The sequence below is a fragment of the Cervus elaphus genome, chromosome 1, assembly GCF_910594005.1.
Source record: "Cervus elaphus chromosome 1, mCerEla1.1, whole genome shotgun sequence".
NCBI lineage: Eukaryota > Metazoa > Chordata > Mammalia > Artiodactyla > Cervidae > Cervus > Cervus elaphus.
This window is the reverse complement of record NC_057815.1, coordinates 22,651,874-22,672,143: the sequence shown is the minus strand read 5'-3', so window position 1 is coordinate 22,672,143 and position 20,270 is coordinate 22,651,874. Positions and strand designations below refer to the sequence as shown.

Sequence of the window (20,270 nt, the reverse complement as noted above, 5' to 3'; positions counted from 1 at the left end):
TATTCCTTAACAAAAACTAAAACAATATGCTGGCTGACAAATTAGGTTATTTTAACAGGTTATAAGTTTTTCTTTCATTAAATACATAACAAAAGTATGGACATGACTTGTTCCTTTAAAATTCATTTCCAATAGGAAATGTGTCATATATTTAAAATTTATTTTTTGGAATTTGTGTATGTTATTTTGAACAATTATGTTCAATTTATGTAGTTTTGATCAAATATACTTCTAATAAATATAATGGTAAGTATTTCCAGAATATTTAAATTCCTAGAGCCTAATGATAACAGAAAGTAAAACAAATTCTAAAAATTCTTATAAACATACACGTTACATATGTGTTATGCAATATATATACATATATATATATAAAATTGGTGATCTATAAAGGACTTTACAATAAAAAGCTATTACATTAGAAATCACATTTGTGGAGGAAAATGGACTAGAATACAAGTTTAAGGAGAAAAGGAAAGATGTAACTGTTATGAATATTAAAGAGGAGGTTGTAAAAAGGAACCACAGACGTCCAGAATACAGAAAACCTACTCCAGACACAGCAATCTAAACAAGATGAAAAGGCAGAGAAATACCCAACAGGTAAAGGAACATGAAAAATGCCCACCAAGTCAAACAAAAGAGGAGGAGATAGGGAATCTACCTGAAAAAGAATTTAGAATAATGATAATAAAAATGATCCAAAATCTTGAAAACAAAATGGAGTTACAGATAAATAGCCTGGAGACAAAGATTGAGAAGATGTAAGAAATGTTTAATAAGGACCTAGAAGAAATAAAAAAGAGTCAATTAAAAATGAATAATGCAATAACTGAGATCAAAAACACTCTGGAGGGAACCAAGAGTAGAATAACGGAGACAGAAGATAGGATAAGTGAGGTAGAAGATAAAATGGTGGAAATAAATGAAGCAGAGAGAAAAAAAGAAAAAAGAATCAAAAGAAATGAGGACAACCTCAGGGACTTCTGGGACAATGTGAAATGCCCCAACATTCGAATCATAGGAGTCCCAGACGAAGAAGACAAAAAGAAAGGCCATGAGAAAATACTCGAGGAGATAATAGCTGAAAACTTCCCTAAAATGGGGAAGGAAATAGCCACCCAAGTCCAAGAAACTCAGAGAGTCCCAAACAGGATAAACCCAAGACGAAACACCCCAAGATACATATGAATCAAATTAACAAAGATCAAACACAAAGAACAAATATTAAAAGCAGCAAGGGAGAAACAACAAATAACAAACAAAGGGATTCCCATAAGGATAACAGCTGATCTATCAATAGAAACCCTCCAGGCCAGAAGGGAATGGCAGGACATACTGAAAGTAATGAAAGAGAATAACCTACAACCTAGATTACTGTACCCAGCAAGGATCTCATTCAGATATGAAGGAGAATTCAAAAGCTTTACAGACAAGCAAAAGCTGAGAGAATCCAGCACCACCAAACCAGCTCTTCAACAAATGCTAAAGGATCTTCTCCAGACAGGAAACACAGAAAGGGTGTATAAACGTGAACCCAAAACAACAAAGTAAATGGCAACAGGACCACACCTATCAATAATTACCTTAAATGTAAATGGGTTGAATGCCCCAACCAAAAGACAAAGACTGGCTGAATGGATATAAAAACAAGACCCCTATATATGTTGTCTACAAGAGACCCACCTCAAAACAAAAGACACATACAGACCAAAAGTGAAGGGCTGGAAAAAAATATTTCACGCAAACAGAGACCAAAAGAAAGCAGGAGTCGCAATACTCATATCAAATAAAATAGACCTTCAAATAAAGGATGTGAAAAGAGACAAAGAAGGACACTACATAACGATCAAAGGATCAATCCAAGAAGAAGATATAATAATTATAAATATATATGCACCCAACATAGGAGCACCACAATATGTAAGGCAAATGCTAATGAGTATGAAAGAGGAAATTCACAGTAACACAATAATAGTGGGAGACTTTAACACACCACTCACAACTATGGATAGATCAACTAAACAGAGAATTAACAAGGAAACACAAACTTTAAATGACACAATGGACCAGCTAGACTTAATTGATATCTATAGGACATTTCACCCCAAAACAATCAACTTCACCTTTTTCTCAAGTGCACATGGAACCTTCTCCAGAATAGATCACATCCTGGGCCATAAATCTGGTCTTGGTAAATTCAAAAAAATTGAAATCATTCCAGTCATCTTTTCTGACCACAGTGCAGTAAAATTAGATCTCAATTACAGGGGAAAAAATTGTTAAAAATTCTAACATATGGAGGCTAAATAACACGCTTCTGAATAACAAACAGATCATAGAAGAAATAAAAAAAGAAATCAAAATATGCATAGAAATGAATGAAAATGAATACACAACAACCCCAAACCTATGGGACACTGTAAAAGCAGTGCTAAGGGGAAGGTTCATAGCATTACAGGCTTACCTCAAGAAACAAGAAAAAAGTCAAATAAATAACCTAACTCTACATCTAAAGCAATTAGAGAAGGAAGAAATGAAGAACCCCAGGGTTAGTAGACGGAAAGAAATCCTAAAAATTAGGGCAGAAATAAATGCAAAAGAAACTAAAGAGACCATAGCAAAAATCAACAAAGCTAAAAGCTGGTTTTTTGAAAAAATAAACAAAATTGACAAACCATTAGCAAGACTCATTAAGAAACAAAGAGAGAAGAACCAAATTAACAAAATTAGAAATGAAAATGGAGAGATCACAACAGACAACACTGAAATACAAAGGATCATAAGAGACTACTACCAGCAGCTCTATGCCAATAAAATGGACAACTTGGATGAAATGGACAAACTCTTAGAAAAGTATAACTTTCCAAAACTGAACCAGGAAGAAATAGAAGATCTTAACAGACCCATCACAAGCAAGGAAATCGAAACTGTAATCAGAAATCTTCCAGCAAACAAAAGCCCAGGACCAGATGGCTTCACAGCTGAATTCTACCAAAAATTTAGAGAAGAGCTAACACCTATCTTACTCAAACTCTTCCAGAAAATTGCAGAAGAAGGTAAACTTGCAAACTCATTCTATGAGGCCACCATCACCCTAATTCCAAAACCAGACAACGATACCACAAAAAAAGAAAACTACAGGCCAATATCACTGATGAACATAGATGCAAAAATCCTTAACAAAATTCTAGCAAACAGAATCCAACAACATATTAAAAAAATCATACACCATGACCAAGTGGGCTTTATCCCAGGAATGCAAGGATTCTTTAATATCCACAAATCAATGTAATACACCACATTAACAAATTGAAAGATAAAAGCCATATGATTATCTCAATAGATGCAGAGAAAGCCTTTGACAAAATTCAACACTCATTTATGATTAAAACTCTCCAAAAAGCAGGAATAGAAGGAACATACCTCAACATAATAAAAGCTATATATGACAAACCCACAGCAAGCATCACCCTCAATGGTGAAAAATTGAAAGCATTTCCCCTGAAATCAGGAACAAGACAAGGGTGCCCACTCTCACCACTACTATTCAACATAGTTTTTGAAGTTTTGGCCACAGCAATCAGAGCAGAAAAAGAAGTAAAAGGAATCCAGATAGGAAAAGAAGAAGTGAAACTCGTGCTGTTTGCAGATGACATGATCCTCTACATAGAAAACCCTAAAGATGCCACCAGAAAATTACTAGAGCTAATCAATGAATATAGTAAAGTTGCAGGATATAAAATTAACACACAGAAATCCCTTGCATTCCTATACACTAACAATGAGAAAACAGAAAGAGAAATTAAGGAAACAATACCATTCACCATTGCAACAAAAAGAATAAAATACTTAGGAGTATATCTACCTAAAGAAACAAAAGACCTATACATAGAAAACTATAAAACACTGATGAAAGAAATCAGAGGACACAAACAGATGGAGAAACATACCGTGTTCATGGATTGGAAGAATCAATATTGTCAAAATGGCTATACTACCCCAAGCAATCTATAGATTCAATGCAATCCCTATCAAGCTACCAACGGCATTTTTCACAGAACTAGAACAAATAATTTCACAATTTGCATGGAAATACAAAAAACCTCAAATAGCCAAAGTAATCTTGAGAAAGAAGAATGGAACTGGAGGAATCAACCTGCCTGACTTCAGACTCTACTACAAAGCCACAGTCATCAAGACAGTATGATACTGGCACAAAGACAGAAATATAGATCAATGGAACAGAATAGAAAGCCCAGAGATAAATCCACATTGCTATGGACACCTTATCTTCGACAAAGGAGGCAAGGATATACAATGGAAAAAAGACAACCTCTTTAACAAGTGGTGCTGGGAAAACTGGTCAACCACTTGTAAAAGAATGAAACTAGAACACTTTCTAACACCACACACAAAAATAAACTCAAAATGGATTAAAGATCTAAATGTAAGACCAGAAACTATAAAACTCCTAGAGGAGAACATAGGCAAAACACTCTCCAACATAAATCACAGCAGGATCCTCTATGACGCACCTCCCAGAATGTTTATTTCCAGAATGTTGGAAATAAAAGCAAAAATAAACAAATGGGACCTAATGGAACTTAAAAGCTTTTGCACAACAAAGGAAACTATAAGCAAAGTGAAAAGACAGCCCTCAGATTGGGAGAAAATAATAGCAAATGAAGCAACAGACAAAGAATTAATCTCAAAAATATACAAGCAACTCCTGCAGCTCAACTCCAGAAAAATAAATGATCCAATCAAAAAATGGGCCAAAGAACTAAACAGACATTTCTCCAAAGAAGACATACAGAGGGCTAACAAACACATGAAAAGATGCTCAACATCACTCATTATCAGAGAAATGCAAATCAAAACCACAATGAGGTACCATTACACACCAGTCAGGATGGCTGCTATCCAAAAGTTTACAAGCAATAAATGCTGGAGAGGGTGTGGAGAAAAGGGAACCCTCTTACACTGTTGGTGGGAATGCAAACTAGTACAGCCACTATGGAGAACAGTGTGGCGATTCCTTAAAAAACTGGAAATAGAACTGCCATATGACCCAGCAATCCCAGTTCTGGGCATACACACTGAGGAAACCAGATCTGAAAGAGACACGTGCACCCCAATGTTCATCGCAGCACTGTTTATAATAGCCAGGACATGGAAGCAACCTAGATGCCCATCAGCAGATGAATGGATAAGGAAGCTGTAGTACATATACACCATGGAATATTACTCAGCCATTAAAAAGAATTCATTTGAATCAGTTCTAGTGAAATGGATGAAACTGGAGCCCATTGTACAGAGTGAAGTAAGCCAGAAAGATACAGAACATTACAGCATACTAACACATATATATGGAATTTAGAAAGATGGTAATGATAACCCTATATGCACAACAGAAAAAGAGACACAGATGTACAGAACAGACTTCTGGACTCTGTGGGAGAAGGCGAGGGTGGGATGTTTCAACAGAACAGTATTGAAACATGTATATTATCTATAGTGAAACAGATCACCAGCCCAGGTTGGATGCATGAGACAAGTGCTCGGGCCTGGTGAACTGGGAAGACCCAGAGGAATCGGGTGGAGAGGGAGGTGGGAGGTGGGATCAGGATGGGGAATACATATAATTCCATGGCTGATTCATGTCAATGTATGACAAAACCCACTACAATATTTTAAAGTAATTAGCCTCCAACTAATAAAAATAAATGAAAAAAAATAAATAAAGAGGAGGTTGTTTGTTTATTTTTAAAATAGGTGATGGTATTACAAAATCATAGCACTTAAAGGCCCCTACATACATCTGAAGCAGCTATTTAAGATATCTGTTTTTAAATGTTAATATTTAGGCCATGCAGAAATTATACTTTTTAAAATTATTTAAACAAAATAAACAAATTTAGATGCCAACTTTAAAATGTACTCATGAGCACAGAATTTTTCAAATGTTTTTCAGGTGAAAAGGAAGCAAAAGAATTTGAAGACCATGAGCAGAGAGGATTGCCTGTTGCCAGTACAATATTTCAGGTCCCTGTGAGGTATCTCAGATCCTGCAATCTTTGGTCCCTGAGACTCTAAGGGGCTTGACTACTAAAAATAAGACTGGAAGGATACATGTTGGCGTGTTGCAGTATCAAAATTAGAAATGATTTTTAAATTTTTCTTCATGCTTAAATTACTTTTTTAACATGATCATGTAAGTTGACCTTTGAACAAAGCAGAGGTAATGAGAACCAGTACTCTATTGAGTGAAAACTGCATATAACTCTCCAGAGGGCCCTTGGTATCCACTGTTCCACATCCATGGATTCAACCAGTCCAGGCTTGTGTGGTACTGTAGTGCATATTTAGTGAAAATAATCCACATTTAAGTGAACCCATATACTTCAAACTCGTGTTGTTCAAGGGTCAACTATATTCTTTTAAAATAAGAAAAGAGAAGTTATTCTTGAAGGACAGAGCACCAGATTTAGCAAATCTCACCAGAGACACCAAGCCCTTTTGGGTCCCATTGTGCTGTAGACTGAGGCTGGGCTGCTGGAGCAGGTTTAGCATCATCACACCAGCGCGCATGGTAGGACGATATGCGTTCCCTGAGTTTACACACGCGAGTCGTGTGGCTCATTGTCACATGAGGCTGTCCTTGCCTCTACGGGCCAACCGAGTCTGGGAGAATAAACTCATTGTTCTAGAGCGTCGTGTCTGGTGACAAAGAAAACATTATGCTTTCTTGTTTTGTATTAGCCAAAGGCTTTTAAAAACAGGCAAGAACTGGCCTTTCTCCTTGTGTAATACAAGGATTTGGGGAGTCAAATTTCTAATTAGAAAAGTTGTTGAATTGTTAAGTTCTAGGACATACTTTTAAAAACATTTTTAAAACTGCTACCCTCTTTTAACAGTAAACTTTAATCCTTTTGGGTGATTTTTTAAAGATATTAGGAATAACATATTATTAAAGAGATTTGTGTTTTCAGAGAGAGTTACCTTTTCTTTGCCATTAACCCTTCACGGAGGTAGGGCATTAAGCAAAGGGTGAGCCTGATTAGAGGCTAAAGGTGTGGACCTACAAAGAGAAAGCAGGGATGGAGGGAAAGTGCCTGATCCATATACCTCACACCTAGGTGTGCAGAAACAGTGTGCGATTAATAAATAAAGGAATATACGGATCCCTAATTTATCATAATCCTAAAGAAGTCTTCACATTATGTAATGCATTTAGGGACAATGAAAAATTCACACTCTGATTAGATGTGATTCTTTCACCTTTGGCCCACCAGCCCACCCCTCACTCCACAAGGTCATGTCTTATTTTATAGTTACTTCACACAGGTCTTTGCTCTCCTATTAAATTATAAGTTAATTGAGGGTAGGGTTATTAATTGAACTGTCTTTGTGCTGTGCGATATCTCCATCCTCATTCTTGACTCTCCCCAGTACAATATTTGCTACAACCATGGGCTCAGAAGATGTAAGCAAGTGAATGAATGAATGAAGAATGGTTTACAGTATTGTGTAAACAAAGATTCAATTACAGAAACAGAAATGTTAAAACCTAAGCAATAAAGTTTCATAAAAATTAAGTATAAATTTTAAGATCATATTAATCAGATTTCCAAGACAGCATAGTCCCCTGCATCCTTGAGTCCTGGGAGCAAAGTGAGAAGTAGGAAAGAATGAGGCATTGTTGGAAGAGACCGTCTGCTTGTCCTGCATCCTCAGCTGCCAGGGAGCTAGAGGAAAAGCACATCCTCCATGCTGGGGGCCATCGGAAGGCTTCAGTCGCCGGTGACCTGCCCCCTCACCTGGACAGATAGGGCCCGGGAGAGACACGTGCTAGGCTGGGGTTTGCAGTGTTGCTTCCGCTACAGAGGCACCAAGAAACTGCACAGGAGAGACCCCAAGGTACGGAACAGAGAGACGTGCTTTCTCACAGCACACAGGACAGAGAAAGTGAAACCAGTGTTTATCTTTGTGTAGTACTGTATTTGATGAATCAGACCTGATTCCAAGCAGTGTACAGCTGAGTAAAGAAGAAAAGCCCAGCCTAAATATTAACATACAGCGGAACACGGTGAGCACTGTAAGAAAGTTCAGATAACCTGTGGAGGAAATTTAAAGGTGTGTGTGTATGAGTGTGTGACCTCAGACTAGGAAACTGAACTTTCACCCTCTTCAAACGAAGCACAAACCATGCAGACAATGGCAAGGTCTGACACTGTGTCTCCCCGCTTACCTCTTATTTAGAGATTGCTCCAAGTTCCCTTGAGGCAGGAACAGAGACACCGACGTGGAGGAAGGACATGTGGACTCAGGGCGGGAAGGGAAGCGTGGGGTGAGTTGAGAGAGCGGGACTGACGTGTAGGCACTACCTCGTGTATATGTCAGATATGAAACAGGTAGCTGGTGGGATCTCATCAACGCACAGCGAGCTCATCTCAGTGCTCTGTGATGACCTGGAGGGATGCGACCAAGGGGCGGAGGAGGATTCCCAAGGGAGGGGGTTTGTGTGTGTGTGTGTGTGTGTGTGTGTGTGTGTGTGTGTGTGTGTGTATGGCCGATTCACTGTTGTACAGCAGAAACGAATACATCGTAAAGCAATTGTATTGGACTACTTCTCCCGTATCTACAAGCTTTTGTTTTGGCTGTTGCCTTGGCCTAAAATATCTTCTCCTTCATTCTCTGCCTTCAAATATGCTACTTATTCTGCCATATGCAGCTGAAATACCATTTTTCACGTAACTTCTCCGACATCTAATCTGAGTTAAATACTGCTTTCTCTGAACTGCTACAGCACACTGCTTATGGCCCTATCTAGTAGTTTCATTTCTCTTTATACCATATGTACTCATGCATGTGTCTGTCTCTCAGGTCAAACTATGACTTACTTTATCTTATTCCTCTTTCTGACCTCAACAGTAGCTATCACCATGATCTGAATATAGAAACAGAGTTTCACAGGAGACAGAACCTGGGTTTTAGAGTCTGCATCCCTGGGTTCTGATCCCGGCTCTGTCATTTCACCAGCTATGGATCTTGGGCCTTACTTAACCTTTCTATACCTCCATTTCTGCATCTGAAAAGGAGCTAAGATCTTCCCAAGGTTGTAATAGGTATCAGACATAATAAATGTAAAATGTCTAGTTTATAGTAGATCATCTCCAAATAGTAGTAACCACAACTTTTACTCTATGTAATAAAGAACTTGTTGAATCAAACATATAAAATTGTCTACTATCTGTGAGACCTAACAGAGTGTGAGTACATAGTGGAAGCTTATAAGTTCTCCTTGACTTCGACTTGTTAAAAACCCACCTTGAACTCCTTCTCTATGTTGGCCAGCACTGCCAGCTCATTGCTAAGTTCTAAAGCCGTCATGACTGGATCTTCGCTAGACAATGACAGGTAAGCTGGGCTCGCCAGGCCTTTGTAGGCATTAATTCTAGATCTGGAGTGGCTGAAGGAGTCATGTTTCTGTTTCTGGTTGCATTCACTGCATTTGCAGAAATAGTCATGAGGCCGTTCGATCCGAGCACCCTTCCGCAAGAGGGTGTGCACAATTTCATATTCCTGGCAGTGGGCAGCCAGAATGATTGGGGTCACATCATGGGAGAACCGTGTCCCGTCTTCATCATATGCATAAAAATCATCTTGTTGGAGTTCAGACTGACTCGGGCTGGTTGCTAACCGCTTGCCTTCAGCAAAAGCTGGGTGACTGAGAATGGCTTCCACAATCCGAACATAACCTTTACTAATAGCTAAGAGCAAGGCATCCCCAACACGAGAGAGATTTTCTTTCTTGAGAAGAAGTTCTGTAATTTCCAGATGCTCATTAGCCACTGCTAGCTGCAGGGCATTCTGGCCCATGTAATCCACACAATTGACGTTGAGTGAGAGGCATTCTTCCAACATCTTCCTTACCACTGGGATATTGCCATACTCAGCTGCATCTAAAAAGCGTTCCTCCTCAATAGACAGGCTTGTTGAGTGGTCATTAAACATGTACGCTGGTCCTCGGTTAGCTAACCGTCTCCCCTTCTCACGGAGAACTGTCTGCCGCCGGTGGGTCAGTCTGTTGTCGGTGCCCCGGCTGTAATAAGATAGAAAGATTGTGAACAAATTACATTAAGAGCATTTTAGAGTGTCAGATGACCTGCCATTCATCTAATGTAGTCCTCAAGTGTATTAGATGTTGTCCCATCATCTCTAGACCAACTATAATACAAATGAAGACACATTTATTTGTTAATGGATTCCAAGAAGTTCTTTTTTTAGAAAGTCAAGCACGTTGCAGATTTTAATATTTTAATTTGCATGAAGGTTCAAGCAGTTCCCATAATCTCTCTGTGCTGTGCACATACAGATTAATATGTGCTTTTCATTTACAGGTGGGATAGATAAAGAGAGACCAAAATGCTGCCATTATGACATAGTATGTGAAAATATAAAATATAAGTAGGAAAATAACAAATTGACTCAAGTCAACATATACTTATTGAGTCCCTCCTATGCCAGGGTCAGGCATTATATAAGGTCTGGAAAAAGCAAAGATGAAAACAAAATAAAGAAAGTTTCTGTCCTTATAAATCTCATAGTCCAAAGGGAGAAATGGACAATTAGTGCCTTACCTTGTTATTAGCTGTTTAATTGTCATGATAAACCTACTGCAGGGGCATCTAGTCTACCTTCCTAGAGAAAGTGATGTGCTGAAAATGGAAGCACAGAAGAAGTCAAGTGTGACAGTGTATTTGGGGAAAGTGGGACAAGGTTAGGTACAGCTAGGGAGCTTCCTCCAGCACAGGGATCAATTAAATGCCACGGTGAGGGTTTCATTGACAGGGAAAATAAGTGGGTTGGACTCTGCTAGGCATTATTCTAAAAATCATTGGAAACCTGAAAAGCTGTGATCCAGGTGTTAAGTGGGAAGGAAAGAGTATGAGAGAGTGTGAGAGTGGGACAAGGTCAGGTACAGCTGGGGAGCTTCCTCCAGCACAGGGATCAATTAAATGCCACGGTGAGGGTTTCATTGACAGGGAAAATAAATGGGTTGGACTCTGCTAGGCATTATTCTAAAAATCACTGGAAACCTGAAAAGCTGTGATCCAGGTGTTAAGCGGGAAGGATCAAAAGGGTGGCCAGCCTTCAATGTTGACTTTCACTCTGTGATCAGAAAAAGCAATTCTCCCTCTGAAGGAAATGCTACAATGGGGATTTTTTTTTTTTCTCTAGTGATTCACAACTTCATGTCTTAAGGTCTTTTTGAGCTTGAAGCTGTGTCACTATCACTAACTGGAAACCCAACAAGAATAAGTTCCTGCAGAATATGAAAGAGCCAGGTTATGGGGGAGTATGAAATGAAGAAAAGTGTGACTGATGATTGATGTCACAGATCTTTATAAATGTTCCAAAAATCATCCTCCCTCAAAGACTGTCACAAATTTCCCTATATGAAGAGATTTAAATAGACCCAAAGACCCCATAAGCCATCTTCCCCTTCTATGGGACCAGGCCTAGAGAACCTAACTTTCTTTCCAAACTAACCCTTGTCCATCTTGATACCAAAGTTCCAGGCAATGTTGACCATGGCAGTATGATGCCCAAAGAAGTTAGCAAAATGTCTGCAACTCAGAAATAGGTTGTGGCTGTCCAAGGAGCTTGAAGAATGTTCTGCCATATTCACAAATTTTTTTCAGAAATTTTTGTTCAACAGTGTAACCATTCACGGCCTCTTCAGAACTAACCAAGAAGTTTTACTGAAAAGATAGCTATGTAAAATTTTTTAAAATGATGTCGAGGCCATAGCCAAACATGCTATGATACTAGTAATCTTTTAAAATTTTTAATTGGAGGATAATTGCTTTACAATATTGCATTGGTTTCTGCCATGCAATACTGTGAATCAGCCAAAAGTATACATGTATCCCCTCCCTCTAGAACCTCCCTCTCACCTCTCCATAATTTTTAAGATAGATCTTTAAGTAATGTATATATAGCTTTTATTAAGTACTATAATAAGGGAATTATTTATACATATATTTTTCTTTCTATAGCTATTGTTTTGTTTCCAATCCCATTTTAACCTGCATCCTAGTCATGCATGTGCATGCTGAAAGACTTGAAAAGCTTGTTACAGAAAACAACAGTCCCTTATTCTTCATTTTCTCCACATCCTGATATTTAGAGGAAATACATTTCAACTATTTTAGTTGATTATGTTATAATTTAAATCCTTACATTCATATAACTTGGTAATATTGCTATTTCTTAATTTTCCAGATTTGGTATTACCTACAGACTTCCCATTGTGAAAGTTGAGTATTTAGGTCACTTTCACAATCTCACACCCTTCTCGTGCGCACACGTGTGCACGCGCACACACACACACACACACACACACACACACACACACCATGCTTTTTTGATGGTGGCCATTCTGATGTCTTGAGGTGATATCTCACTGTAGTTTGATTTGCATTTCTCTAATAATTAGTGATACTGAGTATTTTTTCATGTATTTGTTGACCATCTGTATGTCTTCTTTGGAGAAATGCCTATTAAGATCTTCTGCCCATTTTTTGATTTGGTTGTTTGTTTTTCTGATATTGAGCTACATGAGCTATTTGTATATTTTGGAGATTAATCCTTTGTCAGTTGCTTCATTTGCAAATATTTTCTCCCATTCTGAGGGTTGTCTTTTCATCTTGTTTATGGTTTCCTTTGCTATGCAAAAGCTTTTAAGTTTAATGAGGTCCTATTTGTTTATTTTTGTTTTTATTTTCATTACCCTAGAAGATGGGTCAAAAAAAAAAATCTTGCTTCAATTTTGGCCAGATGCTGTAAAACTCTTAGAAGAAAACATAAACAGAACACTCTTTGATATTTTTGATTCTTGTCTACAGGGTCCTTTGTTTCTGGAACTCCTTCTCTTTGAATGTTGGTAATTCTGGAATATCCTTTATTTTCTTCTTTTTTCTCTCCTATTTTCCAATTATTTATCTTTTTGTACAATACTCTGAGATATTTCTTCAACTTTAATATATCTTTTGAAAAATTTTCCTCTGCTATTCCTTTTTTAATTTGCAAGGACATCTTTTATTCTTCACATTTAAAGAAAAATAATACCTTTTTCTGCTTTTGAAAACACAGTATCTTATCTAATTCTGGGGACATCAGTGATAAAGATTCTAACACAGATCAGAACACTTCAGGGAATTTATTCCTACTCCTTTTTTATGCTTATTTTTATATTTCTATTTTATGTTTGTTTTATACTTTATATTAAAATTTTGCCTCAAGTAACTAGTGATCGTTAGTTATTATTTTCAATTTTTAAAAAATAAATATTACTTCTAATGTCTTTTCAAAGAGAATGTAATTTTCTCTTACAAGAATTAGCCAGAATCTAATGCTGATTTTGGTAAAAGGTGATTCTTGACTTAGAGGTGAATTTCTAGAAGAGTACAATTATTTCTGAGTTAACAGGATGGAAGAAGTGAAAGAGACAAGAGGTCACCAAGATCTGTTGCATGAGCAACCATCCATCATCTTCCTTCTGAAATCCTGAGCCCTCTTCCCTTTTTTCTGTCACTTTTCTGGCTTCTAATAACCTCTTTAGCCTTTCACTTCCTCTCTTATCTTCTGTATATATTACTTTCCATAGATCCTGTTGTAGATAGGAGGAAGCTCAAAAATCAGGGGGAGGGGAGACATCTCCTGAACATGACTAACGCTCTGAGAAAGAAAAACTGTAAAATCAAAGGAGAAAAGAGCTAGGATCAGGGGATTTATAGAAGTGAGATTAAATTACTAGCAGTGCAAGAAAGGTTTTTGTGTAACTAAAAAATAAAAAGACACAGAATTGACACAAAACAGTATCAAGGACCAAAAGGCCAAGAACCAAGCCTCTTTCTTGTTCTTTTTCTTCCATAAAATCAGCAGAAATAATTATTCCAATCTATTTTACAGAATTACTTCTAGGCTCAATTGAAATTATGAATGTGGAAAGCATTTAAATGGAAATGTTCAAGTTCTAATAACATTGTTTGCTTTCCCACTTGATGTCCATGTGATATTTTAGGCTATTCTTGTAACTATCAAGAGTGCTTTAATCTACATAATCTGGGAACAAGTTGTCACCTAAGAGTACCTGAGATTTATTTATTTATTAAATTAATTTATTTATTTTAATTGGAGGATAATTACAATATTCTGGTGGTTTTTGCCATACATCAACATGAATCGGCCACAGGTATATATGTGTCTCCCTCATCCTGAACCCCCTCCCACGTCCCTCCCCTCTGGGTTGTCCCAGAGCACTGGCTTTGGGCGCCCTGCTTCATGCATTGAATTACACTGAGGCAGAATAAGCCTGAGTTGTGACACCTTTCATTCTAAATTTCTAAATTAATGATTTATGACTTTAATGTTATTAATTTGAATAATGGCAAGTTCTATCCTGGCAAGCCACTAAGGATATATCCAATCACCTTCTAAACTATTATGACTTTCATACTTATAAACTTTCATCCTTCTCAAAAACAGCAAAGAGAAAATGATTTCTTCAGTTTTAAAGCTTCTCCTGTCTCTATCACAAATTTTAATCATATGCAGTGACATAGATTTCAGATGTGTTTTTATAAAAAGGCTTGGATCATCATCATTTCCTTAGCACTCTGCCACAGGAAAGCCAGATACAGAATGTTTATAGAGGCGTCTAAGATTGTTTTAGGGAGATAACTCTGACGGGCAGAATGAAGGCAGCAGTCCTTGCATGGGTAGTGAGATAAAGGGAAAGTGTTTGCATGTTGACAAAATGCATGATTTGCTGTCTCCTTGTCTTCTTCAATGACTTCCCTGGTGGCTCAGCTGGTAAAGAATCCACCTACAATGCAGGAAACCTGGGTTCGATCCCTGGGTTGGGAAGATCCCCCGGAAAAGGGAACAGCTACCCACTCCAGTGTTCTGGTCTGGAGAATTCTATGGACTGTATAGTCCATGGGGTCGCAAAGAGTTGGACAGACTGAGCGACTTTCACTTTCACTTTGTCTTCCTCAACTGCCGTCTAAAGAAGCAACAAAAGGCTCTGTGTATAGCATTTCATCACAAGTGGTAATGCTTAATGCTTAAGTGTCAAACACAAAAGCAAAATGTGTAAACAGCCTTTTAAATGACAAATATCTGAGCCTTTCAAAAAAAATACTAGACATTGCTAGATTATCTTACCTCTCTGAGAATGGATTTTACAAGGCTATATTGTAGAACTGTATATTAATTGCAAATGTAACCTAGAAGAACTGTCTACTAGAAATAGGAACAATAGCCCAAAGCATTATGTTAACAGAAGAGATATTTCCATTCCATCTTAAGTGCACACTTAAAAAGGGGGTTCTTGTATTTAAGAAAAATACTTAAGATTTTTTTCTTCATCCCTTTAGCCATATTTAGCATGGTTGGATGTTTAGTAACCTACATTTTTGTGACCATATTTTTATAATTTGCTTTATCACAATACATAAATACCAGTTCTAGGAAATAGTATAAATAGTCACTGCCTCCATACTACTCAAATATTGATTAGGTCAAAAAAACAACTTTTTTACATACCTCATTTTTATAATTATTTTTGTTGGCTAAATAGTGCCTGTTGCCCTAGATAGGGAGAGATGGAATAATCCATCTCTATTGAAAATGCCAGCAGTGCAAATTAGCTTCTGAGTCAAATGGACATTGTGTTTGAATTACAGAGCATATGCAGCAATTTTCTACATCCTGTTCAAATATGATACACTTTTATCAAATGGAACTGCTCTTCTACAAACTAAGCTCCATATTAAGTATCTAGCTTCACTTTTATTTTTTGCTTCAAAAATCCTTGAAATATTTAAATAAAGCACAATTCTACTAAAGCAAAGTGCTGAAACCATAAATGGCATGTAACTATTCCAGGCAGCATGGAAGAGCCACAGAGTAGACTTTTAGATTTCTTATAGGAAAGTGAAAGTGAAACAATTCTAGGATGTATATTTTACTATGTGCACAATTATCCACAGAAAAAAAATAGATGTGGATAATTAGAGGTTAACAACCAACACAACTAGCAATTTTGCATACTACTTTAGGAGGATAAATGATAAAGTCATTTTATTCTGACTTTGTAATGAGACTGCTTTTACTCTGCCTAATCTCCAGCCACATACTCTCCTCTGGTCCTTCCTCTGGGGCTGAGGGGGCAATAAACAGCTGCAGCGGTTTTCCTTTCTTCCATGAGAACAAGGATATTTTGCCTTATTCAACACTGGATTCCCAGTGCTTGGCAGAAAGGCACACTGCAAACACTCCAGACACAACATCAAATGCATGATCCCCTCTTGTCATAGGAATAAAAACCAAGCCTGTTTATTTGCTATTAAGCCAATAGCAAATCATTAGGATCTACAACCTTACCAAAAAAAAAAAAGGAACACAAGAAGGTTGAATCATGATGTGTCCTGGAGTACACATAATAATTTGTATTTATTTCAAATAAATGGCAAGTTCAATAGGGAATGAAGAAAATTGAAAGGCATATTTTTAAAAGTGGCATCCTCGTGACTTGTCCATGATCCAGAAGTGGAGTCTCACGTCCTTAAAAAAATTATTATCTCACCTCTATTGCTTTCCTTGTCTACCCTTGATACCACACACAGAGCAGAACCACCTATCCTCACAACGTATTATCAAATCCCTTTAACCTCCAGGTAATTTTCAAGATCAGTTCTTTATTTTGATTCAATTAGCTTTGATTTTCCCCCATGGACTCTTCCTAGTCCATCAAACACTAACTTTCTATTTGATTAGTCGCACTATATCACACCACTGCTTCAGTATTCTGCAAAATGATAGAAGCCTGCACTGCTTGTCACTTTTAGGTGGGAGCCAGCAAAAATGTGACTGAAAAATGTCTTGTGCATATTAGGTATTTTTTTTTATTTTTATCACCAATTGACATCTTGTTTAAATAAATTAGAAACCAAACTATGTGAGAGAATGAAAACATCCAGTAAATACTGGAACAGTTATAGAATTTTTTTAGAACAACTAAATCTGAAATGTCATTGTTTCTTTCAGCCTTTAGCTTGTAGTTTATTTCATGTGTCATGCCATCCTTCTTTGAAATGCTCTTGCAAAGAAAGAATGCCCATGGATTTATTTTTATTTGTTTTGACAGAGTACTCTTGGAGATATTAAAAGTTTGTGTTTAATACAAGCAAAATATATCCCAATTATCTCACCAAAGAAAGAGTTTTAAGCCCTTTGCCTCAATATCAACAGCCATCATAGTCCTGTGTATTACACAAGCATATTTTCCTATTCCAAAATAAGACAGATTCCGGGCAGGAAAAAGAATACTTAAATTGGGTAATCTGAGGACTTTAATGAAGAGATACTAGGACTGTGTGGCAGGAGCTGGGGAAATCCACCACGGTACCTTGCAGTATTTTGGTCTAGGACAGGGGAGGCTTCAGGCTGAAGGGGCAAAAGGAGGAAAAGTTATAAGCAGTTAAATAGGGTAACTCTAAGGCAAGGCCTGCTTGACAGTGTTTCTGGCCTTTAGTTGAGAGTAACAGCCAACCCTTGAGGGAAAAATCAGGGGGACTGATACTCTGACCTCACTCTCCCACCCTCTAATATCTCAGAGGGGCCTTCCCAGGGGCTGCACCCAACCCAAAACCTGGGGGCAAAGGAGCACAGTGAAGCCGTCCACACAGGTTTGCGCTGATGTCAACCCCTCGGGCAGAGGGCAGTGTGCAAAGGTGGAGAGTGGGCCATGAGAACAAGCCAGCAACACCAACACATGCTCTGGAGGTGAATTTGACTTTGCCATGATTATCTCCTTCAGAAATCACTGATGAAAACAGGCATAGAAAATTGTAAGTCTACAATTTTTTTTTAAATGAGTCATTGATGCATAATTAGTTGTCACCTTTCTGAGCTTACTTTTCCCTTCTATAAACTGTCAGGAGAGACACCCACATTCAATTTCAGGCAGTCCAATATCTTAAAAATGAGCCTTTAACTAAGACTCATCTATCCACATTTCGGTTACTGTTCCTATGATGCTTAAGAGGAATAGCTCTGATTGTGAGGGTGAGAAGAGGGCAATGTGATGTCACTGAAACATTCAGAATTGTTAAGATTGTGTGTTCAGCATGAGCTGAAGCTGCCAACTGCTAGAGCTAACAGTGCTAGACTATAATAAGTCTGAAACATGCTTTCAACATCTTCATTGGAGGCTAGATCCAGTTGTTCACAAGGCAGGTTTAAATCTATATGCACCCAGAATGTATAAAGGAGTACAAATATAGAGAAAGATGACTAAAAGATACTTTAGAAACCAAAATTCTGGACTTTCTTTGTTGATTCAGCATAATTTTACCATTATCATGCCTCATATCAACCATCATGATCTTAACAGTTCACTCATTCAGCAGATCAAATATTTGCAATTCCAGGTACTATGCTAGACACATGAGGGACACTTCAAGGAAAGACACTCAAGACATGGCAGAAAGGAGAAAAATAAGCTGAAAATTACAAGGTGATGCATATTAATAAAGAAATGGTACAACATGCTATATAAATGAAGAGCAAGGAATTTTCAACTTAATCTATGGGTCAAGGAAGGCCTTCTGAAGAATTTTCCTTCTTGTTAGAACAAGGAAGAAGTTAGCAGAAGGGAGAGAAGAGGAAAAAAGGCACTCCAGGCAAGACAACCATACTTGCAAAAGTCAGCAGTCCAAAGAAATGGAAAGATGTCCATTATGGCTGGAATGCACTGGAGTTCCCTCCTCCAAGGGGCTTCTTATTCCTGGCTCAGTTTAATTGAAGGTTGAAGACTCAGGATTTAGAAGCTGGGGTCTGGGTTCCATTGCTAATCTCAGTTCAACACTTAGGATGTATGCCTTAGGCAAAAAGGTGAAAATTTAGATAACTCTAAGGTAAAAAGCTAATAATTTTATTTTAGGAGATTCAAGATTCAGAACTCAACTGTGAGGTCTCTAGCTCAAGGGTCTTTGTTCTGAGGCATTTGGAGATTACATAATTCAAGTGCACAAGTTTGGAAAAATTAAGGACACATATGACTTCTGAGAATTAAGTCTTTAGGGATCTAAAGAACTTGAGGCAAGTCTGGGGAGCTCTGCCAAGTACTGGGAAGAACACTGCTTTGAAGAAAGACAGACTTTGTTGGGGATCCTGAGTGGACCATTTGCTAGCTGTATCACCTCTCAGAGCATCCAATACTATTAAATGGGTAAATTGGGGAGCAGGGGGAATAATGAAATCAGTGACTCACGCAATTCAGCTTAAGGTAATTCAATGTCTTAAGCCTTATGGACATTAAATCCTTCTTAACCATAATTGTTCAAAGCTTTCCAGTTTGAAAATGTTCTGTTTAATAAACAAGGTAGAAGCTAAGTAGTCATTAAATGGCTTTCCTTTCCTCAATGTAATCTCTTAAATGTGCATCATGTGTCCAAAATGACAGATTGACCTTCCCTTTTTTTTTCCTTGCTGCTTTCATTGCCTTAGTTTTGTTTTAATCTTCATCATATTCTGAACTTCATTCTTGCTTGCACTGCTCCTAAATAATGCTCCAGTCTTTTCTCTTCATCCCTTGACCGTGTATGTCCCATACCCTTCTTGTATACATGCGCTCTTAAAGCACCATTTTATCTTCACTTTCCAGTGTTAGGCACAAACCGTGCCTATAATGTCTGTGAATCTACACATCAATGAATAAGTAATGGAAAGAAACATGTATGAAAAGAAAAATTAATGGAGAGCATCCTGTTTTGTCACATTTCTAGGAGCTTCCAAAGCTATTTTATTCCATGTGTATCTGTGTGCGTGTGCTTAGTTGTATCCAACTCTTTGTGACCCCATGGACTGCAGCCCACCAAGCTCCTCTATACATGGAATTTTTCAGGCAATAATACTGGAGTGGATTGCCATTTCCTACTCCAATTTTTACTCCATATCAATAACTGTTTTTTTTACTATACAGTTAGAATGTCATTTATCCTTAATAACCAAGTGTGCAACAACCATACTGCACAAGCTTCCTGTGCTGGCAGGGAGGTAAATTTTGAAAAGTACACCCTGTATTCACCAAGTAAAGTAACTTCTCATAATATTCCTGCATTATTCAGGTAGCTGAGGGGAAAGTAGACAAACTACTCTAGAAATAACCATACTTGCTAAACTTCCTACAA

The 20,270-nt window shown here is 37.6% G+C and overlaps 1 protein-coding gene across 2 annotated transcripts in view; it reads right to left on the bottom strand.

Annotated features, from left to right (window-relative positions):
- TRPC6 (transient receptor potential cation channel subfamily C member 6) overlaps window positions 1-20,270 on the bottom strand; it is a 153,958-nt gene that overhangs the window by 48,761 nt on the left and 84,927 nt on the right. For both annotated transcript variants that reach the window (XM_043896421.1, XM_043896496.1), the window contains exon 2: window positions 9,334-10,108. In XM_043896421.1, coding sequence (XP_043752356.1) covers window positions 9,334-10,108 — 775 coding nt within the window. The remainder of the gene's footprint in view (window positions 1-9,333; window positions 10,109-20,270) is intronic.